Source organism: Berghia stephanieae, chromosome 2, assembly GCF_034508935.2.
Source record: "Berghia stephanieae isolate SIO BIC M18660-M18661 chromosome 2, UCSD_Bste_1.3, whole genome shotgun sequence".
Lineage (NCBI taxonomy): Eukaryota > Metazoa > Mollusca > Gastropoda > Nudibranchia > Aeolidiidae > Berghia > Berghia stephanieae.
Genome location: NC_088361.1, coordinates 39,869,521 through 39,896,911, shown reverse-complemented (window position 1 = coordinate 39,896,911; position 27,391 = coordinate 39,869,521). Strand labels below are relative to the sequence as shown.

General features: G+C 37.7%; 2 protein-coding genes and 1 long non-coding RNA gene across 6 annotated transcripts; 1 reads left to right on the top strand and 2 right to left on the bottom strand.

Moving 5' to 3' along the window:
* LOC144964853 (uncharacterized) lies at positions 1–2,422 on the bottom strand. Its single transcript, XM_078899567.1, has 2 exons — positions 2,235–2,422; positions 1–160 (listed from the first exon to the last, which is right to left on the bottom strand). Exons 1-2 carry the CDS (start codon positions 2,420–2,422, stop codon positions 1–3), a joined length of 348 nt encoding a protein of 115 aa, XP_078755693.1.
* On the top strand, positions 2,394–26,846 carry LOC144964852 (sodium-dependent glucose transporter 1A-like). Of its 4 annotated transcripts, none has more exons than XM_078899564.1 (5): positions 2,396–2,528; positions 3,211–3,457; positions 15,795–15,940; positions 16,951–17,093; positions 20,113–26,846. In XM_078899564.1, the coding sequence occupies exons 2-5, from the start codon at positions 3,305–3,307 to the stop codon at positions 21,288–21,290; spliced, it is 1,620 nt and encodes a 539-aa protein (XP_078755690.1). In that variant the 5' UTR covers positions 2,396–2,528; positions 3,211–3,304; the 3' UTR covers positions 21,291–26,846. The 4 variants fall into 4 exon arrangements, with proteins under 4 accessions (XP_078755691.1, XP_078755690.1, XP_078755688.1 ...); XM_078899562.1 differs by having other exon boundaries at positions 2,414–2,528; positions 3,060–3,457; XM_078899565.1 differs by lacking the exon at positions 3,211–3,457 and having other exon boundaries at positions 2,394–2,528.
* On the bottom strand, positions 10,121–12,983 carry LOC144964854 (uncharacterized). The gene is made up of 2 exons (XR_013643935.1): positions 12,767–12,983; positions 10,121–11,615 (listed from the first exon to the last, which is right to left on the bottom strand). It is a non-coding gene; the product is annotated as an uncharacterized LOC144964854 (long non-coding RNA).
* Positions 26,847–27,391: the final 545 nt, after the last annotated feature.

Here is a 27,391-nt window from a genome sequence, read left to right as displayed (position 1 = left end):
CTATATCTGTTTTCTGAGTTTCTTTCTGTTTTTATCTTGGAATGAGACTTGTTTTTGTCCTGGCCCTTCCCAGAGTCCGTGATAGGGAAGAAAACACTGTCTGTCTTTGTCTTGAAATGGGATTACTTGGTCTTGTGCTGGGCCTTGCCGGAGTCCTTGACTGAGAGGGAAACAGTTAAATGTATAGTGTTAGTTTTGGGAAGCTATATTATTTTCCTTGTTAATCTCCCTGTTATGCACTGATAGTTATATTTTTTATTTGATTTGAACTCATCTTGTAAACGTCTGAGTGTATTCCTCTTAGTGGGATCCTGTGCTGATGAATGAATGAGACTTTTAATTGATCTTAAACAAAGTACACTGATTGTATTCTCTTGGAATCTACATATATTCCCTATTTGAATAAATTCCCATTTGTTTTAATTTTTTTTCTTAGGTGCTTTAATTGTACTTCTATAATTATTTTACAATCCCATTGTCATACTTTTGACTGGCGCTGAAATGACCTCAATGTGATGCAATCGGGTAAAACCATTTTTAAAAAAATAAAAGATAACGATTGTATTGTATTATATAGACCATTGATGTCCACAGTACAAAACATCTCGTGGCCTTCATTTATGCACTTGATACCAATACTCTATAGTAATAGTTCATTTACATAACAATATCACATTTTTTTAACTAGTAAGAGGGTGTTGCTGCTGCTGCTCTTCAAGATAAAATGTCACTACTAGATATAGTACAAATCTAATGACTTTCATATTTATCGTCTATTTCTATACATAATTGCCGTTTTTATCTGCGATTTTTTATAAATCATTTCTTTATCTCTGAAACTAATCTATCTTCGTGTTCATATCTCTTTCCAACGAGATATAACTTAAAACAAACTTGCAAACAAACAACAACAAAAACTAATTACTAAAAACACCTGCACTTATTTAACTTCGTGTTCATATCTTTTTAAAACGAAATAAAACTTAAAACAAACATATAAACAAAACACAAAGCAAAAAAAACTAAAACAAACAAACAAAGAAAAGAAAAAGAATAAAAAATGTAATGACGTTTATCGGGGCTATGAGAAGCTTAACGTTAAAAGATGATTTAAAGTTTGTACCAAGGGGAGACTCGTTCCCATGTTGTGTACATTATAATCTTGGATAAGTTGGTCGTTTTAATACTCACCGGGATGAATAAACAACAAATTGAACAGATGATTCTATCAATGGCTGATTTAAACATTCCAAATTCAAGGAGAATTTGTCCTTCAAACCGAGTAAGAGTCTAAATAAGATCGACATTTTCTTGTTCCTACTAATTGTTAATAATAATAATAATAATAATAATAATAATAATAATAATAATAATAATAATAATAATAATAATAATAATAATAATAATAATCAGCTTACTTTTAAAATGCCTTACACCAAAGTCTCAACGCACTGAAAACTCGATCACTTATTAATCAGTTAACTGCTGTACCCTGGAAAAACCACGAATTTAAAGATTTGCTCTAAAAAAAAACCCTCAAATCTGGAACTTCGCGAAGTTTTGTTTAAGAGATTTTGCCAAGATTAGGGTCATTTAAATCGATCTATATTTGAAGAAAGAATTTTCTGACCAATTTGTAAATACACTGTACGAGGTTTTCCAGAGTACGGCATTTAACATGTTAATATGTCAATGTATCTAGTTGGATCTGAATGCATGGTGATTTCTTGAGGGGAATTTCCCATCTAGAAACATTTAAGTTTCATTGAAACACATGCCTGGATTCCTATCCCAGTGCTCGAGATTCAGTTGGATTTGATCTAAAGGTGATTCTCAATGGGTGTCTGTTTTTCTATTGGACAACAATTCACTGGTGTAAAAGCATTTATTTATGCGGGATAAGCGTTTTCGGATTGTCTGGACATTGCAGACCATAAGAAAAGTAAAAGGATGACAACATTCAGATGGTTATTTATCTAATTATTTTTTAAAGTTTATTATTCATTTCCTTAATAATTCACTTTATTGTTTTTCCTTTATTTATTTAACTTTTGGTTTAACTATTTTGATTTAGCCGATTAAGCGGTTAAATGGTTTAAAAAATTGAGATAATATAATGTATTTTATGGCATTTGAACGTATCCCTTTTTGCGGAATATGTATGTATGTGTCTGGGTGAGAATTTGAGACAGACTTATACAAAGCTAGTAACTGTTTATCGTTTTTGGATTTACCTCAACTCCATAGTTGAAAATGTTTTCTTTGTTTTACTGAGTGACGTCATCTTCGTTCTATCTGTACAGCTGGGTGCTTCTCGGAAAGGCAGAAAGAGGTTCTTTGGCCAGTCTTCAAACACCTCCACACTGATCCCAGAATGATAGTCTCTAGCTTCCATATGCTGAGAAGAAAAATGGAATGGCATCCTTATAAATATCCAGTATCCTTGCCACCTGCAATAATGATCCTTTGTCCTAACCCAGGGGAGTTTTCATACACGAATTTATCAGCAGTCCATTCCTTTGTTGGCTGTAAGTTTACGTTTACCCAGCTTCATACAAATTTGGATGATATCCAAATTAAAGTTGTCCAGGAAACACACACACACACACACACACACACACACACACATACACATACAGAGCGAGAGAGAAATAGAGAGAGCCGCACACGCAGACACACACATACACACACACACACACACAGAGAGAGAGAGAGAGAGAGAGAGAGAGAGAGAGAGAGAGAGAGAGAGAGAGAGGCGTTTTGGGCTTTCGTATTACCTTCAAGAGGCTGATTTTGTGGTGTCACTGTCACTCGTCAGTCACGACTGCATATAATATTATTTCTATTTTAAGGTCAAGGATCTTGCGTGCAATAAGTTAAGCCTTTTATCAAGTTTTCAAAAGCATGTCATGGTCTGACACACCATTTTTACATGCCTACCACTACCAGCCGAATGCAGTTTGTGAGCACAAGTCACCATTTTTTATACAGTCTATCAAAATTTTCATAGCATTTATTGTTTGTGTGCTTTTTATTCTTACTTCTGAGCTATTTCATAGCTATTTACATAGATTCAACAGTCGGTATGGCTTAAAAATGATGTCAAGATATTTACGATGAGATCGCTCTGTGCGTAACTGATTAAAATCTTTGGGTATTTGGCACGAGTGTATCCAGTGCATGTCTCAGTTTCTTTGTCTTACTCCGTAGTTAACACAGAGTGGCAATCATTGAAATAATATAAGACAATTATTCTCTGGTCCAAGTCCAACTTGTAAATACATATACATAATTCGTGATAAATATGGAAGCAGATCTCATGACAAAAGCAGTTGGCGAGTGCGAGTATTCACCAGAGGATGGGACTATTTCTGACAGGGATAAGAACGCCAAGAGAAATTCAATCAGACGAAAGATTATTAGAACCATATTTGATGGATTTGCTTCATTGTTTCTGGTGAGTAGTGATTTCCTTGCTGTTTGTTTTCCCTGTAAGTTCTCATTAATCATTACTACTATAAAGTACGATCCTCTTACTTCAATACTGCTAGGAGTAAACAAAATGCTACATTTTTAATAAAAGGGTAGAGTATGGCGGTCATTCCTTCATTGTTTTTTTGTGTGTGGAAAACTTGCCACAAGATTGTAATACATTTTTGATGCCAGACTCCCGAATTAGGACGCAAAACGGTTATCAACACAGACAATGTATTTTTATTTTTTTATTTAAAAAAAAAATAAGACCCAAACCGTCCCGTTATAATATGCGGATGGTTGAGTCTTTGGAAAGGCTCTTTACTCACATTCTCTCATCATACTCTGGTGTAAAATGATTTACCAGGCCGTTAACAAGGTTGTCTCCGTCGGACCTAGGACCTTCCGATCCGAAAGCGAGTGTCATACCACAAGACCACATAGCAGCACAACGTATTCACTGTACTGTTAGTCCTCGTAAGTGCTAGGCGTAGGTACCACAAGCGAAAATTTCAAAATTGAGCTATCATAAAAAGAGTTAAACCACTGTAAAGTGCTTTGAAATTAATGAACAACACAAAAAGAATTATGAAAATCCGTCAACAAATAAATGAAATATGATAAAATGAATTTTATTGAACTTACAATTTTTTCCCACATATTCCGGTTACGCATTTTTTGCCGACTTTATGACGCCATAAACAAAAAAGTTGGTTATATAACATTTAAAATAAACATTTTTTGCATAAACATGCAATCATAAAACAAAATAAAAGCAGATATTAAGATGAAAAAACAATGATACTTAAATGAAACCATCCTCAAATATGACAGAAACAGCATCAAAATATAAAAAAATGGGAAATATAGGCCCAGGGACCCATATTTGGAGCCTCATAGATAAAAAAAATGAACATGTATACTACTCAAACTCAATATCTTTGCAAAAAAGTATATAAATTCTTAGCCTAATTTTTTTTGTTAATGTGGAGAAAATAGTAATTGCTCTATATTGAGCCGAAGGTCACTGCCAAGCTCAAAATTACGGCATGGAAAAAATGGTGTCAATATACTGAAAATACACAAAATCAAAATATTAACAAAAAAATAACTAATAAAGATAGGATGACATACTTTACATCAAATTACTCGTCATTCTTATCTCTATCCAATAGAAGCAAAAGCATCTCAACATATTATCAATGGCATCCAAAATTTTTTAAGGATTTTGGATAGAAATTCAATATTAGGCATAACTAAAAATATTAGATACCTTTAAAAATTCATAGAAAATCGTCAACAAAAGACATACAAACATAACTTATACCAAATGAATTAACTTCTCAAGCTCTTTCAGACAAAGCCATATACAATCAATTTAACATAGAATCTGTCCGGTAAATACCTTGCATCCAGAAACTGATTAAACCACAAAACAATGAATGTAATTGAGAGGAGGGAAAGAAAGAGAAAATAAACCACCTCTGCAGCTCTCAATCTGTTTTTAAAAAATAAAGCAAGCCCCAGGTCAGGTATAGTATGATGCAATAAAAACAAATAAAGCCCAATCAACTTGTTTGATGATAAACTAATAAACGAACCCCCCCCCCCCCCCCCCCCCCCCCCCCCCCGACTAGGTCAGGGTTGCCAGATTATTTTTCAACAAAATGCCAGGGGAAGACTCAAAAAATGCCAAAACACTCCAAAAAAAAAAAAATGCCAAAGTCTGTTGACTCCCACCCCCACTAAGAAAACTAGTCACTTTTGATAGACAATTTACTATCATATCCTGGTGGCTTGCATGTTTTCTTTTCTTTTCTTTTTTTTTGAATTATACTAAATTTCCTGTTGGGGTATTTTTTACCTACTACTAAGTGGAGTGCTAAACCACTACACCACGGTTGAGAAAAGGTGTCATTTGAAGTACAATATACAAGAAAAGAAAATGCCAAATGCCAAATGATTTTTCTAATGCCAAACGGTTTTCAAAAATGCCAGATTTTTGGAATCTGGCATTTAAAATGCCAAACTGGCAACCCTGGACTAGGTTCTTTTCACCAGCGGGTTTATTTTTTTCATTGTGCCGTGAAAATTCATCCGATTTGGTTGTATTTGATATCAAAATAAAGCTGGAACATTAAGCTCTCTGCTTATTTAAACAGACGTGAGCGGACATCGCTAAAAGTATTAAAAAATGTTAAAAATAGCACGACAATGTGCTTTCCTCGCCACTCGCTCCGCCATTTTGAATCTGATATCGGGGCAGGAAGTTAGTGTTGGGTTATTTGATCGCTTTTACTCGATCGACGACCGAGCGCCAAGCCACGAGTCAGTGCTCGATCTCAATGCCGGAAGAGCGAGTTAGTAAAACGATCACTCGATCGTAAAACGATCAGGCGGGTTGTGAGCTTGAGACGATCTTGACACGTGAGACGAGCTTGAGACGATCAGGATTCGAGCGAGCGGAGGGGTAACGAGTGTTTCGAATCATTTCAAATTCAAACGATCACAGTTTGCCATCCGATACCAATCGCCAATGTTTGCACACGGTAGTCTGTGGTTCTTCCACAGCCCTCACTCCTTGTCAGATGTTAGTGTGTCTGGGTGGCAGTGGCAGGGAAATTCGTATAGGTGTATCACGCGTGTGTGACAAGACTTCATTAAACCTACTAAAGTTTGACTATCACACACACACACACACACATACACACACACACACACACACACACTAAGGCTATTTCTATGACACACACGCATCCCTCTATCAATGAACACTCCTACAGTAGTGCGGCTATGTGGTCTAGTCATGACGTAACTATAGGTAGTACTCTAGTCGACCATGGGTCTCGTGCATTATAATGGTCTAGTGGTATGACACCCGCTTTGGGATCGGAAAGTCCTGGGTTCAAGCCTCGCGCTCGGTGCATAGTTGAGTCTTTGGACAAGGCTCTTTACTCACATTCTCTCACCGTACTCAGGTGTAAAATGAGTACCTGGCCGTTAACAGCGTTGTCTTTGTCTGAAAAATTGTAATATCGCCTAACAGGCGGCATGTCCCGTCCTTCATATTAAATGTTGCTGTTGACCGGGGACCCCTTTACAAAGCGCTTTGATCACATTTAGTGGATATTGTAAAGCTCAATTTTTTAAAGTAAAACATTAGCTTTGAATATGGAATGTTTCAATTTTAGATGCCTGTGTATTCTTTGTTAGTTCCCATCATCATCATCATCATCATCATCATCATCATCATCATCATCATCATCAGGGGCAGCGGTACGGTCTTTGGTTGGCACCCGAAAGGTACCGAGTTCGATCACCCGCCGCTGAGTGGTCTTGAGCAAGTCACCTTGCCCTAACTAAATTTGCGGCGCTGCACTGCGGCTATCGCTTGGGTTATTCCAGTCTTCCCTTAGAATAGACCCGAAAGACGAATCTCCCCTATGGGATGAATAAAGGGAATTATGTTTAATTTATTTATCATCACCATCATATCAGCGGGATCATCATCATCACCACCACCACCACCACCACCCTAATAATAATGGATAAAATAAATATCAACACATTTCAATGTAATAATCAATCTAAAATCAATCAGTGCTCCTAAAAGACCCTTTGATTTCTTTGTCTAATTCGTTCCATACTTTTGGAGTCCCGACAAAGAAAGATTTTCAGCTAACTATAGTTTATATATGGGAATATTAATCAGTCGTTTATATTGGAATCGGAGTTGTCTAGCAGGTGTATTAGTTCAAAGCGCATTTCCAAGGATTTACCATGCTCAATGAACTTCACAATATTTAATTTAATTTATTCCTCCGGCACGCCATATCGACCATACATCCATTTCGTACAGTAGGTACCGATCGCTGTTTGGAGTCTTTTTGTATTAAAGCTCTTTACAATACCCGTCATTGCTTATAAGATAAGAATACATTCACACCTGAGTCAAGTGCCTGACACACGGACTTAACGTCTGGATCACAATTTTTAACAATCACTGTCACTCATCCGGCCATTGACAAGGCTTGATTTTGTGACAAGAGACACCGTACCACTGAGCGACCGAACAAATAATCACCATCTGCGCCATCGTCATCATCATCATCATTATTATCATCCTCATCACAGCCGTAACAGCCAGCAAAACCACAATCATCATCTTCGGGTCCGGTCTATCCGTGTGGGGGGTGGGGGTGAACCTGCTAAAGTATTTCATTTTTTAAACAGAAACACGAGAATCATCATCATCATCATCATCATCGTCATCCATTGTCGTCGGCATCGTTATCATCGTGTCCGGGCAATCCGTGGGTGTCTGGGTGTGGAACCTGCTAAATATTATTATTATCTACCTACCTAATAAAAACACACCATCCTTGTTCATTTATTTTTCAAATAATGAAATGAAAGGCACGACCTTTCCCGCACACACAAGAGGCGATGACGACCAGTGACAAATTATGGGAGGTGGGGGCGGCCGACAACTTTTGGCGCGACATAAATATGAAATGTTAAGGTGACAGCGGGATGATGGTGGTGGGAGGGGGGGGGGTCTCAACCCTTCACTATCAACAACTGTTTGATGGCGTGTGTGTGTGTGTGTGTGTGTGTGTGTGTATGTGTGTGTGATGCGACGAACGATCATAATCAAGGCTGCCAGACAGCCAGATTTCTTCTTGCCCAAGTAGTCAAATAGACCCCAAATAGCCAAACACCACAAGCATTCTGACTCCCTTGAAAAACTCATTTGTTTTGATTAACAAAACAATCGACTACAGTTGGATAAACTTATCTTTTCATTTTTTTAAATAAAAGATTTTTTTAAAATGAATAATAATAGAAAAGCGTTTCTTAGTAACCAATTTTGAACTTGGCCATCTGGCAGCCCCCATCATAACCAGCTGCAGTCAAGCCAGCCACAGACATAAGAGAGGGAGGGGTATGTGAAGTTTCCTGTGGCAAACGAGTTACTCGTGTTTTTGTTTTTTTCAAACGAATCACTGCTCGATGACGTCACTGACTCGAAACCCGCCCGAAACCGACTCGATTTTAGAGGACTCGATCGAAAACCCGCTCGATTTGATCGTTTCAAACTCGACCCAGCACTACAGGAAGTGTCAAAAGAAAGAGGAAGTTTTGCCCTTTCTAATGATACTATTCTTAGCATCATACGCCAATAGGATTCCACAGTCTGACGTCACGTCCGCCTAGCAACGAATCGGCTGGCTCTAAACAAAAAAAATCCGTGCTTGGTCCGGGCAAGGAATAATTGGAAAATCGCTCAAAAAACAATTTTTATCTTAAATATGGTCCAGTGTTTTGTACCAGATTGTCTACACCAGTCAGATATTCACTCCTGCATGTTTTACAGATTTCCAAATGGACAGGCAGACAAAAAATTGAAGAAAAAGTGGATCACTTTAGTCAGGTAAGCACGCACGCCTCGTCGAACATTTGCTAGAGTTCGTAGTCCAGATCTAGGTCAAGTTCTAGCTTACGTAGACCTATATTTTATGATTAAAGTGTACAATTGCACGAAATTATAAATAAAAATACATTCCAAACTAGGTTTTTATTGAAGTTGAAGCAAAAATGATATCTCAATCGTTTTGATGTTAAGGCTGATAAACTGAATGAGACTTAAGTTCTACTGATAAGTGATAATTTTTTTAAAAGGAGAACAAGAAGAAAGAGAAGAAAATATTTGTTAAAAATCTTACTTTAAACTCGATACCTTTATGGCAAAATGAAAATAAATAAATAAAATAACGCAACCTCTCCCCCCCTCCCCTCACGCAGATCTCTCTCTCTCTCTCTCTCTCTCTCTCTCTCTCTCTCTCTCTCTCTCTCTCTCACACACACACACACACACAAACACACATACTTTCCTCTTTTTTTTTGGAAAGTTTCTCTGATTCTCTGCCATGCCTCCCCTCCCCGACAGCCGAGGTGGCAACTCTGTGTGAACAAAGCAAGATGGCGGCAGGGACCTCTCTCCTTTACCTGTGCCCGACTGTTGACACTCCAAAGTTTCCATCACCGCACTGGCCAGTACAGTACTGACTGTAATAAAGAGAAAACGCCAGTCTTGCCACACTCAACCCCAAGATCAACTTTAACTGTAAATTTAAGAATTCATATTTTTATATATACCTAGTCAAAATCATCAAAAGAAGTAATGAAAAAGTGCGACATTTTGCTGAATGTGCGATTTCATAAAAGACAGGCGAGAGACCCACCAGTAACCTAGTCTCTTGCACACCTTTGATTTATCATGCATTGAGCTGGTGTCAAACAAGATAGTCTAAAACAAAGTACTTATCAAATTAAATAATATACCCAATGTGCCCAACAGAATTATTGTTTTTTTTTTTTTATCTTTTCATTTCAGGTGAAAGGACAAAAGATCCAACATCATCATCAAGAGTGTGTTCTTGTCACATCAGAGATGGTGACAAAGCCAACCTCCCTGAATGGTTTGACAGAAATAAAAATAAATTGTTTCCATCAGAGCCAGAAAGAAAGAAAAGAAAAGTGACACAAGGAATTCCCACCCCATCTCAATTGGCACCAACATCAAAAAGTCCACCACCACCACCACCACCACCACCACCATCATCATCATCATCATCATCACCATCATCATCATCATCATCATCATCATCATCATCATCATCATCATCATCATCATCATCATCAGCTCAACTCTCTTCATCATCATCACAAAGTCCCACCTTTAAAAAAACCAGATTCCTCATCATCATTATTTTCCTCCTCATCATCATCCTCATTATCTTCTCCCTCATCATCATCTCAACTCTCGTCACCATCATCACAGGATTCCATCTTTTAAAAAAAACAGATTGTAGAACAAGTGAGGATATTTTAAATAGAATAACAAATTTAATTCAAGAACAAGAAATTACAGACAAAAATAAGGAAATAGCTAGCTTTAAAAAACCCAACTAAGTTAGATTCAACGCACTTACACTGTTTCAAGCCTTACAGAAAAAGTTCTTCGAATGGAGACAGGTGTACATTGTTTTAAAATATTTAATATTATTGTTCAATATGTTGAGTGCTTTAGAGGTAACATTATTTATTATAGTGGATGGGAAGTTCAGGAAGAGACAGTTGCATTAAAAGACCAAATTTTCATTATTACACTTATGAAACTTAGACAGAACTACGCTAACCTTCATATTTCACAATTGTTTAGCGTTAATGAAAGTACTATAACAAATATTATACAAACTTTTATTCATGTTTTACATAAGCCATAAGCTTCTCTTTGAAAATGTTACGAAGGTTACATGCCCTTCTAGACATAAAAATAAACTATCAGCTCCATCATCATTTTTAAGATTTCCAAATTGCAGAATGATCATTGATTGTACAGATGACCAAATTGCTATTCCTAAAGAAATGGATAAACAACGGTTAACTTATTCTTTTTATAGGTCCATGAATTCTGTTAAAGCTCTTGTTGGTCTGAGTCCAAATGGTGTGATAAATTTTATTTCTAAACTGTATCCAGGGTCTGTCTCGGATAAGGTCATTGTACAAAATTGTGGATTACTAAAACTTTTAATTTTAAGCCCTGGAGATTTAATTTTAGCAGATAAAGGTAATAAAGGTAAAACCCCATCCTGATTCAAGATATTTTACCTCAAGGAGTAACTGTAAATATCCCTCCCTTTTTACATAATAAATTTACTGAAAATGAGATTTTATTAACAAAAGAAATTGCTTCATGTAGAATTCATGTTGAGAGCGCTAATGAAAGACTGAAAAATGTTAACATCCTCTCATATATTCCAACCATGTTAAGAGAAACATCTGATATTATTTTTCAATTTGTTGCAGCACTTGTCAATCCCCAGTCTCCTCTTATTAAGGAGACTGCATTTTGTTAGCTTTGCCATTTATTTTGTACAACACACATATTTTGTTCATCATCATCAAATCACCATTCAAAATAATGGTTTTGTAGGTCCATACATGATTTTACATGATAAACATGACAAATTATGGCATTGTTGTATCAATGTATGTTCAATGTCATTAACATTGTTAAATAAAACCACACAAATTAGTTTTGGACTGAATCAACCCAAGGCATCATCAAGATAGATCTGTGGAAGTAAAAGAATAAAAGATTCAAATTTAGAGCTGCGACCATGCTCAATAGGCAAAAAACAAACAAACTAATAAAACGTCTGTTGTGGTCTGTGGTCTGACACTCGCTTTCAGATCAGAAGGTACTGGGTTTGGGCCTCGCTCGGCACATAGTTGAGTCCTTGGAGAAGGCTCTTTACTCACAATCTCTCACCGTACTCAGGTGTCAAATGAGTACCTGGCCGTTAACAGCGTTGTCTCTGTCCGAAAAAATTGTAATATCGCCCAACAGGCATCATGTCCCGTCTTACATGTTAAATGTTGCTGTTGGCCAGGGACCCCTTGTAAAGCACTTTGAGCAAATTTAGTGGATATTACGCTGTATAAAAACTCAATTAAAAAAACAAATTAAGTGATTCTTTCATTCATCTTGCTTTGTTGATAAGGGGGAAACCCGAAACGTCCATTTTATCTGTTTTCGTATATTAAATTGAAGTTCACATTCAATTTCACAATGTTATTGATTTCTTCGAGTTTCAAGCAGCAACATTTACATGACACCTTAACCCAATAGGAAGTTTAGTTTAGCGTGACTAACACTGGTCTAAATAAATCCTTTATTCATCCCATAGAGGAAATTTATCTCTAGGGTCTATTCCCAGGGAAGACTGGAATAACCGCGGTGCAGCGCCGCAAATTGAGCTAGGGCGAGGTGACTTGCTCAAGGCCACACAGCGCAGCGGCGGGTGAACGAACTCGGTACCTTTCGGGTACGAAGCAAAAACGTACCGCTGATCCACGCTGCCCCACATGAAGTATGATAAAATTTCTAGCGTGATTGGTGATTGTGATACTCATATGAGTATTATAATAAAGGTTACAACACGATACTAAATAGTATGTAGTAGACTATAGTCAATGGCAACGAAAATTAGCGAAGCAAGACTAAGACCTCAAAGACTCAAAGTCCGTGGTCCATAAGATAAAAACACAATAATTCAATGACTCCCCCTCTCTCTCCCTAACTAAAATCGAACGTAAACAGTTAAATCTTTCCATTGGATATACTAAATCTGCCTAAACTCAAAGTAAACTGATTATTGTCCAACAGTAGTTTTACAGAGATGTGAGATTTTGAGAGTGAGAATGAGAAGACGAAATGACTTACCTTCACAGAATACTCTTTATTCTTCATGCTGGCTTGAACTTTGCCGAACATCAAGCCATCTGAGTAAGTGAAAGTCAAAACATGACCTGACTGATGATGATTTTCACCTCGCGAGACACTTTTATGCTCATTGGAGAAGTATTTCATAAGGGCGGTGATGGAAATAGAGTTCGTGTCAGCCATTTTTCTCGACTGTTTAGAGCCAGCCGGTTTGTTGCCATGCGTTGCTGCGCAAGATTACGTCACGACTTAGGAAGCCTATTCTCCGCGGCACAACCTTGATTTTCAACAAGATATGAAGTGAGTAGAAAAGTGCCAGAAGACAATAGAGAATAAAAAAATTTTTCGCGGCGGTGGTGGGGTTTGAACCTGTGACCTTATTGGTACGACAACTCCGCCTGGCAGGTGAGAGCGTGGCTCTACCGTGTGAGCTATCCACGAACACAAAAATATTCGTTTCAAACCCAAAGTCATTTCTAGATCCCTCTCTCACCCACTTCTTGAGATCGCCGATTCGTTCACCACCATCGCGAAGTAATTTTGACCAGCAGTTAAGCTTAATAGCCAATATTCTCATCACAAACATATAACAATAACATAGAAACGATTGAGACATTGAGTATGCTCCGGTGTATGGGGTGAATTTTTAATTCAGAAAAGTGAGTGGAGCAGGCACTTATGTTGGTAACAACAAGATATGAAGTGAGTAGAAAAGTGCCAGAAGACAATAGAGAATAAAAAATTTTTCGCGGCGGTGGTGGGGTTTGAACCTGTGACCTTATTGGTACGACAACTCCGCCTGGCAGGTGAGAGCGTGGCTCTACCGTGTGAGCTATCCACGAACACAAAAATATTCGTTTCAAACCCAAAGTCATTTCTAGATCCCTCTCTCACCCACTTCTTGAGATCGCCGATTCGTTCACCACCATCGCGAAGTAATTTTGACCAGCAGTTAAGCTTAATAGCCAATATTCTCATCACAAACATATAACATAGAAACGATTGAGACATTGAGTATGCTCCGGTGTATGGGGTGAATTTTTAATTCAGAAAAGTGAGTGGAGCAGGCACTTATGTTGGTAACAACAAGATATGAAGTGAGTAGAAAAGTGCCAGAAGACAATAGAGAATAAAAAATTGAGAATAAAAACCTTGATTTTCACAACGTGAATGAAAAGAGAAAATCGCGACCTCGAAATTTTCTCGCGATCCGCTAGGCAAAATTATCTAAAACCGGGTCTCGTTCGCGATTGATTATGAAACTCTTTTTAATCGCAAAAGTATGTTTTAAGATGCATTACAAAGATCAGAAGTTGATCTTTAAAATAAAACAAATTGTATTTTGTTTCGAGCATTAGAAGTTGAGATATTGTGAGGTAAAGTGGAGAGTTTTTCACGATCAACGCCATCGATAACAACTTTCCACCGATTCACGGCGCTCGCCTGTGGTACCTACTAGGCGCTAGGTTACACACTAGTTTCACATTTCCACGAATTTTAGATTCGGAAGAGGTGTGACGTTACGACTTCTGCTTCCCGTTCCACCTCGGTGGCAATGATTAGAACTTAGAAAGTAAACATACTCGTAGTAGAGAGAGCATAGCCACGCCCCTTGTCCTTTAACCCCAATGATTTGGATTGTTCGAATAAAGTCATCACTGATTACTAAACTTAGCGAAAAACGCAGGTATTACACATTGGTATGCATTTGGTAATAATTTGGCTATGTGGTCTGACACTCGCTTTCGGATCGGAAGGTCCTTGGTTCGAGCCTCGCTCAGCGCATAGTTGAGTCCTTGAAATAGGCTCATTAATAATAATAAATGACATTCCCTCGCCGTACTCGGGTGTAAAAGGAGTACCTGGCCAATAGCAGCGTTGACTCTGTTGGAGAAAAAAAAATGTAATATGGCCTAACATGCTTCCTGATTTGTTCTTCGTGTTACTTGTTGCTGTTGGTCAAGAATCCATTGAAAAGCGCTTAGAGCACGTTTAGTGGATATTGCGCTATAGTCAAGCAAAGCTCAAATAAATTTTAGCAAAATACTCACTATTCTATCCCACAGAAAACTATTTGTGCTGAGTGGCTCTAACTTCACGTCAGACATTTTAACTTACTGGACGATGTTTGTTAATATGAGAAACCCTTGACCATTTTTTGTCAGAAGTTTATCGCTATTCTGTTAAAACAAACAACGATCAGTAGGTCATTATGTCTTGTTGTAAAAGTCACGCTTCATAGAGATTTTATTATTATTATTATTATTATTATTATTATTATTATTATTATTATTATTATTATTATTATTATTATTATTATTATTATTGTTATTATCATTATTATTATTTTTATTATTATTAATATTATGATTTTGATTGAACTTAGATCATTTACTACGATACCATGAACATTTTTTTCATATTCAGAATTGTTTTGTACATTACATTTGAAGAAGACACTTTGTTGTATTATTGCCCGTTTTGCTGCACACAATTCAGTACAGAATGTTTTCTGTTGTGTTTGAGTAAAAAAAATAAAAATGATCACGTTATGTATTGGGTAAGAATGATATTTCGAGAAACTTAACATGGTCATTAACCCTTTCCTTACCGACCACTTTCAGAATTTTCCACAAAATTTCCAACTCACTCAACACATTTTTCTTACTCAAACAGAAAAGCAACAAATACATTCAGTGCATAATATTGATCAGCAAAATGAACTCTACATCACAGTGTCACGTTTTTATAGCTATAATAAAACTTTTAATCTTTAAATTGTGTGATTTACAAAAGAAATCTGGATGATAAAAGTGCTGGTTGGATCGTAACGAAATGTGACGATTTTCCCATGGTTGTTAAGGAGAGGGCTAAGGAGAGAGAGAGAGAGAGAGAGAGAGAGAGAGAGAGAGAGAGAGAGAGAGAGAGAGAGAGAGAGAGAGAGAGAGAGAGAGAGAGAGAGAGAGAGAGAGAGAGAGAGAGTTATCATTTGTTTAACTTTGTGCTTCTTTTCTTTTACCCCTAAAAGGGAATGCAAATTGGGCAAAAAGGTCCTTCCTTTCTTGATCTCCAACACATCTCAGGCACCGATGTCGAAAAGACATCTTCCTACCTCACTGTGTTTTGCTTTGGTTACATGCTTGGAGCTTTATTGGCTGGCTTTCTTTACGATAAGTAAGGTGAATCGCTAACAAATACAGTTTTTTTTTCGAAGTTTTCGTTTTTTTTTTTTCATTCTCTGGAATATAACTTTCACCATCATTTAATCTATAAACATGATCATCAAACAGTTTTCTTTATTCATTTCCTTAACTTGCTACTCTGCCGACGACGATGATGATGATGATGATGATGATGATGATGATGATGATGATGATGATGATGATGCTGATGATGATGATGATGATGATGTTGATGCTGATGCAAATGTGGACCTATATATTTTGATTGCCTTTCTAAATTAAGCATTATAAAGCATACTTAGCTGAGGAAAAAATTGAAAATATACTAAATGAAATGATATATCTATTCCTTCATTTTATTCTACATTTCATCTGATAATATTTACACCATTCAAATCCACTTGTACATTTTCTATTAATAGTGCTAGGGAAATGTTTAAGGGACATGAAAAAAATGTATGAGATCATACTATGCAATATAACTGTAATTTTTTTAAAAAATCATTTTAATTTGAGATCATATCGTTGACACTTTCTTAAAATTTAAGATTGTCTTGGATTCTGCCTGATGGACAATGCCATTTGGTTTATTTTAAAAGAAGTGCTGATTGCATCTTGTGAAATAATGTGTATAGATCGCAAAGATACAACTATGAATACGAATATAAAGAAATAAAGCAAGTGATAAAAATGAGGTCACGAGGTAATAGTGGCTATAGATAGAATGAAGTTGACGTCACTCAGGTCTTTGTTATTGCTTTTTGCCATCCGTGTTTATGAGTAATTCTCACTAAATTGTATTAACCAGATTATATCCATTCAATGTTACACATAGTTTCTGTGTTGGTCTGTTATATTTTGGGTGGCAATGTTGTGAGCTTGATTTGCCCGTTGAAACTCCATATCGTCAATAGTAATAGACGTCTATTAGAAATATTTTCAAATTTTATTTATTTCATGTTTTAACTGTTATAAAACATATCTGCTCTTAAAATTCCACAGATTGGGCAACAAGATGGCACTAAAATACATCTCCCTGACTCTAGCATCTCTCTTTACCGGAATTACACCCGTATGTACTTCATACGTCACCATGCTGATTGCACACTTGATGTCAGCAACAATGTGCGGCATTGTGGAAACTGGTAAGAGTGTTTGCCAATTACTGAGCTTGGCTTATCAACCAGTTAACTGCCGTACTCTGGAAAGAAACGTATTTAAAGATTTGGCCAGAAAACTCGTCCTTCAAATATTGATCGATTTGAATGGCCCTCATCTTGGTTGATGGCAATAATCGAAGAGACAGGACCAAAGACACCCGAAGAAGATCCATGGATACAAAACTTGAAGAAACTGGCCTACCCTGGAATAAGATTGATGTCCATGCAGCCGACTGACAGAAATGGAAGTCTTTAGATGCCTTATGTGCCTCATGGCTCAATGAGGATTAAGTAAAGCCAAAAACTCTCAACTCTAGGATCTCGCGATATCTAAAGCACGAGTTTTCTGTCCAATATTTTAAATACGTGTTTTTCCAGGTACGACAGTTAACCGGTTAATTCGTATTAGGATACGTGTACAGCTGCTGCTGGTGTTGTTGTTATGATTGGTGCTGATGATGATGCTGTTGGTGGTGTTATTGGTGATGTTGTTGTGGTGAAATTGATATGGATCATTTGACTTTTAAAAATCTAACTTTTTGTCCTTCTTTTTTACTTTCTATTAAAATATTTCTATTGCGAACATACAGGCACTCATCTACTTTAATTATCATGATATCATGTATTGTATGTAACACCCTGGACTCCCTTCATCACAAACAATTGAGACAAGTATTTGGGGCACATTGGCCAGACAAAATCAGTAATGTATACGACATGCAGAATACCAGTCAGTACCCGAATAAAGAAACAAAGATGGAAACTGTTCGGACATGTGCTCCGACAATATAAAAATATTCCAGCACAAACCTCAATGGATGATTACTTCAATCAAGGAGCCAAATACAGAGGGCGTTTACCAACTTCATTTCCAACAACATTGAATAAAGAATTTAAAAATCAAATATATTTAGAAACAACAACCGAAGAATTGATTTCAACAACACAAGAAAACATCCAATTGCCTTAACACCTTAACACACATGATGACATTCAAAAGCTAAGAACACTTGCTCTGGAAACAAATTACTAACCAGATACTAGAAACAGACTGGCACACTCGAGGTAACACACACATTCACGGCAAGCGTCCATAGAGACAGCGCAGCCATATTCATTCATTCATTTGAGCATTATAAGGTCTCTGTTGGGTGTCCCATCGTATGTCATAAGAATTAAAAGAGGATAGAAAACGCCGAAAAAGAACCGACCCCGGCTCCCCAAAATAAAGCCAAAGATGAGTGGCTCTGTAGTCATGATCAGCGGTATTTAGGACATGGAAATTATCATTGATTATCTAACTATCTTCCTAAAAATAAAGCATTGAAAGGGGACGATTACTACTCACAACTGTTGAATAGACTGAAACAAGATTTGGTTACAAGTGTCTAGAGAAACTTCGAAATGCAGTTCTGCTTTTGTAGGACAACGTGCAGCGTGGACAGCTGCTGCAGATAATTGCGAATTTGAAATCTTATCTCATCCTGCCTTTTCTCCAAATTTGGCCTCTTTAGAGTGTTAAAGATAAAGATGAAATTGAAGTGTCAAGGTCTGCAGAAGACTGGCCCAACAACTTCTAATTTGGAGAACACTTCAAGGTCAATGAGAGATTGCAGATTGGAGAAGTGTACCATTTTAGCTGGTAACTAATGTAGAAAAATTTGTAAAAGTAAGAGTGCGAAATTCGGTGGCAATCTCAACAGTGTATCCTAATCAAGACTATTTGTATTTGATAATATCGTAATATCGCCATTGTCATAATCAACATTTTTGAAAAACCGATGTTACTTCTACTAACTCGACGACGAGATCAGTACCACTACCACCAACACACCGCACCGCCATCATCATCATCATCATCATCATCATCATCATCATCATCATCGTCGTCGTCGTGGTCATTGTCGTTGTCGTCGTCATCATATCATCATCAACACCAATTGTCTCTGACATACATATGCAAAGCAAAATTGGGAGTTTGAATTTACGGCTTATTTAATTTTCCCATAACAGATAACGAGCAGGAGATTAAAGTGTCCCTAATTTCACTACATTTTATAATATTTTATCTTCTTGTAAGTTAGTTACTATACCTTATGTCGTTGAATCATCAAACTGCTCATCGTGGCATTTATCAGTATGATTATTGGATTGAATCGACGTGAACATGTTTGCAGGTCTGATATCCGGAGACAATTAGGGGCCTAGTTTAACATTGTTGTAATGGACAATATTTTGCGTCATTAAAAAAAAATCCATTACACCAAAGAGCCCATAATGAATTTGACTGTCAGACCTGCATATCAAGATTGTATACATTTTTCTTAATGTTTATTTTGATTATCTAGGGGTATTTAGTCTTACATCTACTTTAATTTGTACTGAGAGAGAAGTTTCCTGGGTTTTAAACCAAGAGGAAACATTCATTCCGGATCAGGTACCTTGTTTGAGAATTTTTCATGTTTTTGTGGATGGGACATTGCCAGACCATGAAATGAATCACTGATCCAGTGTTATTCGGGGTGTATACGAGATAGTGAAAGGATAAATAAAATATCCTGAAAATATCCCGGGAATATGTTTCAAGAGTCGCGACGCCACTTCCCTCGTGATGACGCATAGTATCTTAGTAACTGGTTCTAAACTTTCGGAACAATGGCCGACGCTCTTATGAAATACTTCTCCGACGAGCATAAAAGTGTATCCATTATAAATGGATTATAAATCTGATCGTGTTTTGACTTTTATACATTCTGATCACATGACAAGTGAAAAAGTTCTAGCCAGCATGAAGAATAAAAAGTACCGATTTTCTTTGTTTAGAACCAAGCTGCTCGGATGTGATATCAGACTATTGAATACTATTAGACCTAGTGGTTTATGGCAGTTTGGTCTGATTGCGTTTTAACATTTATAAGATTTTACATAAATTTGTTCTTAACTATGAAAGGAAAATTTTATTATAATATGAACTAAAATAATGATCTTTGATATCTACTTTCAGCCGTCACAGCTGACCAGTTTCAATTGTGGGTGGGCAAAAGTGATTCAGCACTTCAATTCATCAGTTTAATGTACTCTCTTGGAGCAGTTTTTGGTCCATTATACACAGAACCTTTTTTAGTGCCAAAATTAAATGAGACGCATCACCTATCTGATGAAAGAAACACAACTCAGAGAAATAATATCACTGGATTTACGTATAGTTTGGCAAATCTCTCTTTATCGTCTATACCTTCTAACCAGAGTGTTTACAATACGGATCTTGAAAGAAACCAAACAAATTCCGTGTCGACTTTTGACACGCAACCTGCATCGGAACTATTTTACGCTTACATGATTACGGGGCTCTTGGGAATTTTATTTTCATTACCTTACTTTGTATTGTGTTTGAGGAACTGCTCTAAATCTAAACAAAGGGAGAAAAAAAGTGAAAATCCTGCAGAGGTTGAGCCAAAAAGGCTTTCCTTGAAAGTGTATGTGATCCTAACAATGATCGCATGTTTCTTCATCGGTTCGGAAGAAATGATTGAAGATGTAATAAATATGTATTTGGCAATGTTTGTTGTTTCTCATTTATCATGGACCAAGGAAAATGGGGCATTGATAAGTTCTTTATATTGGGGAATTAAAACAATTTGTAATTTGATAGCTGTTCCTCTGGTGACTAAAATTGATATGGGCGTTCTTCTTTTAATTAGTACTACGGGTATGGTTTTTTCTATGATAGCTTTTGCCCTTGCAAGTCAGTATCACATTCATATAATGGTATGGCTATCAATTTCATTTTATGCTGCGTGTGAGTCTTCAATTGACGGAGGTGGTTTTTCATGGGTGGATACGAATATTCTGAAGCTTGATGGCAAAGCTACGAGTGCTTCTGTGATTTCCGCATCAATCGGTGCAATGATTGGTCCAATTGTGTTGGGAGTTACCATGGAAAATATTTCATTAATGTTTTTTCCTTTCACATCATTGCTTATTTGTGTTGTAACAATGTTTTATTTCTTTTTCATGATTTTCTTTTTGAAACCTTACGTGACCCGAAAGTATGGACCTGTTAGAGTTAAAGAATCAAAATGTATTGGAAGCGACACCGAGTTGAAAGAAAAGAAAACAATGCTGCCTGAAAATGGCAAAGAAGATGATTTTTCAATCGGAGAAAGAAATGGAAAGATTTAAGTATCGCTCCATCTTGAAAATGTGGTTAAAATGAAAATATTCTATGTTCATCCGCAACCTCAACCCACTCAGATACCAATATTGATATTCAATTTGTTTAAGATAATTTAATCAAGGTTTGAATTAATCAATTTTAACGTTTCATGAGATAGTGTTCCAGTTCATTAATATTTTTATCCTTGACTTTTTATTTCGAAAGTGTCGTGGAAGGTTACTTGGTGACCAGACCAGAACCAACTTAAATTTCTAAATTATTTTAACCGACTGTCTGTCAAAGGGATAATACCACAAAACAATCACAGTATTTGAGTTCACTGTAACAAATTGTCAGTATTAGGGTCATTTGCTATTGGTATAGACCAACATGTACTTATTTGCAGGTCTGGGAACCCAAATGGTTATGATCCCAGTGTTGGCATGGACATACACTCAAACATTCTCACTCACTCTCTCTCACTCTATCCCATGACCGGTTGGTCGTCGGGGGGGACTCTCGGGATGCAGACTTCACGATTCGACGCCTCTCATCACGGTCATGGGCCTTCCTCATTAGATTGTTCCACGTCAATCCTGTCCAATCTTTAATGTTATCCCGCCACACTTTCCTCTGTCTTCCTCTTTTTTGGCAGCCTTCTACTTTGCCCTGCAATATTGTCCTGCATAAGCGTGTCTTACGAGGTGACCAAACCAAGTCAATTTCCTTCTCTTTACCATTGCAAGTAATGGTTCTTGCCTTCCTGTCAGTTCTTTTACTTCGTACAGAAGACTTTCATTGGTCCTATGTTCCAAATATAATATTTTTAGTAGTTTTCGGTAGCCTTTGAGTTGGAATGCGCGAGTTCTCCTTTCCGTGTCAGCATTCATGGTCCAGGCCTCGCAACCATAGAGGAGTACAGACAGTACGAGTGAACTAAATAGTTTGAGCTTTGTCTTGAAGTTTATGTTGCTTTTCCAGATTCTATTTAGTCTTGCCATTGTTGCAGTAGCCATGCCCATTCTAGCTTTTATTTCCGACGTGCTTGTTCCGTCATCAGTGAGCAGCACACCAAACATTGCGATAATGCTAAACCAAGTCCATAACTGCGTTCGGTTTTCAGACCTGCTAATATGCTTACGTTGGCATGAACAGTTATTTGTACACATAAGGTAACAATGTGCTGTGTTTATCAAAGTCATTTTGATTTGATGGTATCAGCAGGAGTAGGGGACCGGGACAGTTTACTTTGTAAGCCAGAGGTGGGTGTGAGGGGGTCACTTGCTGGACCTTCTTTTCCCGAATGTCGTTTTTACCTATAGATATCACTAGATATTCAACAAAAGCCCAATACTGGCAGATCAGTTGTTTAACTGTCGTGTCACACCGGAAGTAACTCTTTCATTTTCTGAAGAGCAAATAAACGTGACTCTTTCTTTACATGTTTTCTATCGTTTCGATTCAAAATTAATCGATATTTGTAGCAAATTATTTCCTAGAGAATTTTTAATACATGTATACCTACCCAACCAACATTGCACTAACTAGCTCCTTTTTAAATGAAAACAATTAACCCACGAATCGCAGATCTATTTATTAGTTTCAATCAAAGTTTGAGGTTAACAATGCGATATAAATAAAGGGTAGATATCAGTATCGCTGTTTTTTTTTAATCATTGTAGTTGTCTGAAGCAAGACTTGTCAGATTTGGTTACAAAAACCGCTCCACGACTGTCAGACTGTTTCATTGATGCCTTTGTACATTTGGTTACAAAAACCGCTCCACGACTTGTCAGATTGTATCATTGATGCCTTTGTACATTTGGTTACAAAAACCGCTCCAGTGAAATTCAATCAAAATGTATGTGCAGGGATGACAATTTTTCATGATGATCTGTCTTTTACCTTTATAAAGCACTTTTTACCCCTTTCGTATTAAAAACATCGTTGTCTTCATTTATTACGAGAAATAAACATAAACTGGCAACTCTAATCCATTCTTAAATGAGTTAGTTTTAAACTACTTCAACGTTTAAGAGAAATTAATAGAGTGAATTACATCATTTTAAAGTCGGTTGTCATCACTGGGATAACTAGTTTTTTAATCATAGCAACCTCTACAATAGCAACAATGGCAAAGCCCTCCAACAGTTTTTTAAATAGAAAATAAAGGGGTAACTAACATTAGACCCAGTAATACGTATGGGACAATATTTTACAAACGGAAAAAGTGGCCTTGTCATCTTGTCAACCCAGCCTGATTTTCTAGCCTTCCTCGTAAACTAGTGTTGGGTTATTTGATCGCTTTTACTCGATCGACGACCGAGCGCCAAGCCACGAGTCAGTGCTCGATCTCAATGCCGGAAGAGCGAGTTAGTAAAACGATCACTCGATCGTAAAACGATCAGGCGGGTTGTGAGCTTGAGACGATCTTGACACGTGAGACGAGCTTGAGACGATCAGGATTCGAGCGAGCGGAGGGTAACGAGTGTTTCGAATCATTTCAAATTCAAACGATCACAGTTTGCCGTCCGATACCAATCGCCAATGTTTGCACACGGTAGTCTGTGGTTCTTCCACAGCCCTCACTCCTTGTCAGATGTTAGTGTGTCTGGGTGGCAGTGGCAGGGAAATTCGTATAGGTGTATCACGCGTGTGTGACAAGACTTCATTAAACCTACTAAAGTTTGACTATCACACACACACACACACATACACACACACACACACACACTAAGGCTATTTCTATGACACACACGCATCCCTCTATCAATGAACACTCCTACAGTAGTGCGGCTATGTGGTCTAGTCATGACGTAACTATAGGTAGTACTCTAGTCGACCATGGGTCTCGTGCATTATAATGGTCTAGTGGTATGACACCCGCTTTGGGATCGGAAAGTCCTGGGTTCAAGCCTCGCGCTCGGTGCATAGTTGAGTCTTTGGACAAGGCTCTTTACTCACATTCTCTCACCGTACTCAGGTGTAAAATGAGTACCTGGCCGTTAACAGCGTTGTCTTTGTCTGAAAAATTGTAATATCGCCTAACAGGCGGCATGTCCCGTCCTTCATATTAAATGTTGCTGTTGACCGGGGACCCCTTTACAAAGCGCTTTGATCACATTTAGTGGATATTGTAAAGCTCAATTTTTTAAAGTAAAACATTAGCTTTGAATATGGAATGTTTCAATTTTAGATGCCTGTGTATTCTTTGTTAGTTCCCATCATCATCATCATCATCATCATCATCAGGGGCAGAGGTACGGTCTTTGGTTGGCACCCGAAAGGTACCGAGTTCGATCACCCGCCGCTGAGTGGTCTTGAGCAAGTCACCTTGCCCTAACTAAATTTGCGGCGTGCACTGCGGCTATCGCTTGGGTTATTCCAGTCTTCCCTTAGAATAGACCCGAAAGACGAATCTCCCCTATGGGATGAATAAAGGGAATTATGTTTAATTTATTTATCATCACCATCATATCAGCGGGATCATCATCATCACCACCACCACCACCACCACCCTAATAATAATGGATAAAATAAATATCAACACATTTCAATGTAATAATCAATCTAAAATCAATCAGTGCTCCTAAAAGACCCTTTGATTTCTTTGTCTAATTCGTTCCATACTTTTGGAGTCCCGACAAAGAAAGATTTTCAGCTAACTATAGTTTATATATGGGAATATTAATCAGTCGTTTATATTGGAATCGGAGTTGTCTAGCATGTGTATTAGTTCAAAGCGCATTTCCAAGGATTTACCATGCTCAATGAACTTCACAATATTTAATTTAATTTATTCCTCCGGCACGCCATATCGACCATACATCCATTTCGTACAGTAGGTACCGATCGCTGTTTGGAGTCTTTTTGTATTAAAGCTCTTTACAATACCCGTCATTGCTTATAAGATAAGAATACATTCACACCTGAGTCAAGTGCCTGACACACGGACTTAACGTCTGGATCACAATTTTTAACAATCACTGTCACTCATCCGGCCATTGACAAGGCTTGATTTTGTGACAAGAGACACCGTACCACTGAGCGACCGAACAAATAATCACCATCTGCGCCATCGTCATCATCATCATCATTATCATCATCCTCATCACAGCCGTAACAGCCAGCAAAACCACAATCATCATCTTCGGGTCCGGTCTATCCGTGTGGGGGGTGGGGGTGGAACCTGCTAAAGTATTTCATTTTTTAAACAGAAACACGAGAATCATCATCATCATCATCATCGTCATCCATTGTCGTCGGCATCGTTATCATCGTGTCCGGGCAATCCGTGGGTGTCTGGGTGTGGAACCTGCTAAATATTATTATTATCTACCTACCTAATAAAAACACACCATCCTTGTTCATTTATTTTTCAAATAATGAAATGAAAGGCACGACCTTTCCCGCACACACAAGAGGCGATGACGACCAGTGACAAATTATGGGAGGTGGGGGCGGCCGACAACTTTTGGCGCGACATAAATATGAAATGTTAAGGTGACAGCGGGATGATGGTGGTGGGAGGGGGGGGGGGGGGGGTCTCAACCCTTCACTATCAACAACTGTTTGATGGCGTGTGTGTGTGTGTGTGTGTATGTGTGTGTGATGCGACGAACGATCATAATCAAGGCTGCCAGACAGCCAGATTTCTTCTTGCCCAAGTAGTCAAATAGACCCCAAATAGCCAAACACCACAAGCATTCTGACTCCCTTGAAAAACTCATTTGTTTTGATTAACAAAACAATCGACTACAGTTGGATAAACTTATCTTTTCATTTTTTTTAAATAAAAGATTTTTTTTTAAATGAATAATAATAGAAAAGCGTTTCTTAGTAACCAATTTTGAACTTGGCCATCTGGCAGCCCCCATCATAACCAGCTGCAGTCAAGCCAGCCACAGACATAAGAGAGGGAGGGGTATGTGAAGTTTCCTGTGGCAAACGAGTTACTCGTGTTTTTTTTTTTTTTCAAACGAATCACTGCTCGATGACGTCACTGACTCGAAACCCGCCCGAAACCGACTCGATTTTAGAGGACTCGATCGAAAACCCGCTCGATTTGATCGTTTCAAACTCGACCCAGCACTAGTAAACTGTGACTGATGCTTGTTTTCTAAATCAGGGCTGCCAGATGATCAAAGTTCCTCGTCACCAATTTAAAAAGTGGCCAAATGCAACCGCATGTGGCTAAACACAAAACACGCTTTGGTCCCCTTGAAAAACTAATGGTTTTGGTAATAAATAAAATTGACTAGACTAGAAAAACATTGCTAGTAAAATTAAGAATATGTAAAACATGAATTTATGTCATTGACATGCAATTCTTTTTTTTTTATTCAGTTGTGTGTGTGTGTGTGTGTGTGTGTGTGTGTGCCTGTGTGTGTGTGTGAGTGAGTGAGAGAGAGAGAGAGAGAGAGAGAGAGAGAGAGAGAGAGAGAGAGAGAGAGAGAGAGATGGTCATAGCTAATTTTCTTGTAACGAATCTCACCGTAAGACAATCTTTTATTAATATTATGTATACAATGTATATATTGATACTATGTACAAATAAATTTATATTTTCGGAGGAAATCTAAGTGAAGGAGTGGTTTTTCTCTCTGATTAAATACAACGTACATCACTCAGTGCCTAATGTCGTGCCCCCTCCCCAACCCCCACTATATGTTTTCCCTTTCCATATCACATTCTCTCTTTGGCCTGCTGTGAGATAACTTGGTTTTGGTGAGATCTGTCTGCACCCACAAAGTCTGACAGCCTGACGCTATTGTTACAACATTGTTGTATTGGACAATACTTTGTGTTGGTTTGAGATGACGTGCGGATATTTGTAGGTCTGATAACCGAACGCAATTATGGGCTGGATTTGATATTGTTGTAATCGACACTATTTTCCGGTGGGTGGAGAGTATTTCCATAAAAACAATGAGCTCGTAAATAATTGGGTTATCAGAGCTGCAAATAAGTACAAATTATAGGTTTGAGGGGTATTTCTATTACACCAATGAGCCCATAACAATGTGGGTTATGCCACCTTTAGCCGAGGTGAATCAGTCTCATTTGTTGTTCCTTTTATTATTATTATTATTGGGGGGGGGGGCGTATTTTTGTTGTTGATATTCTT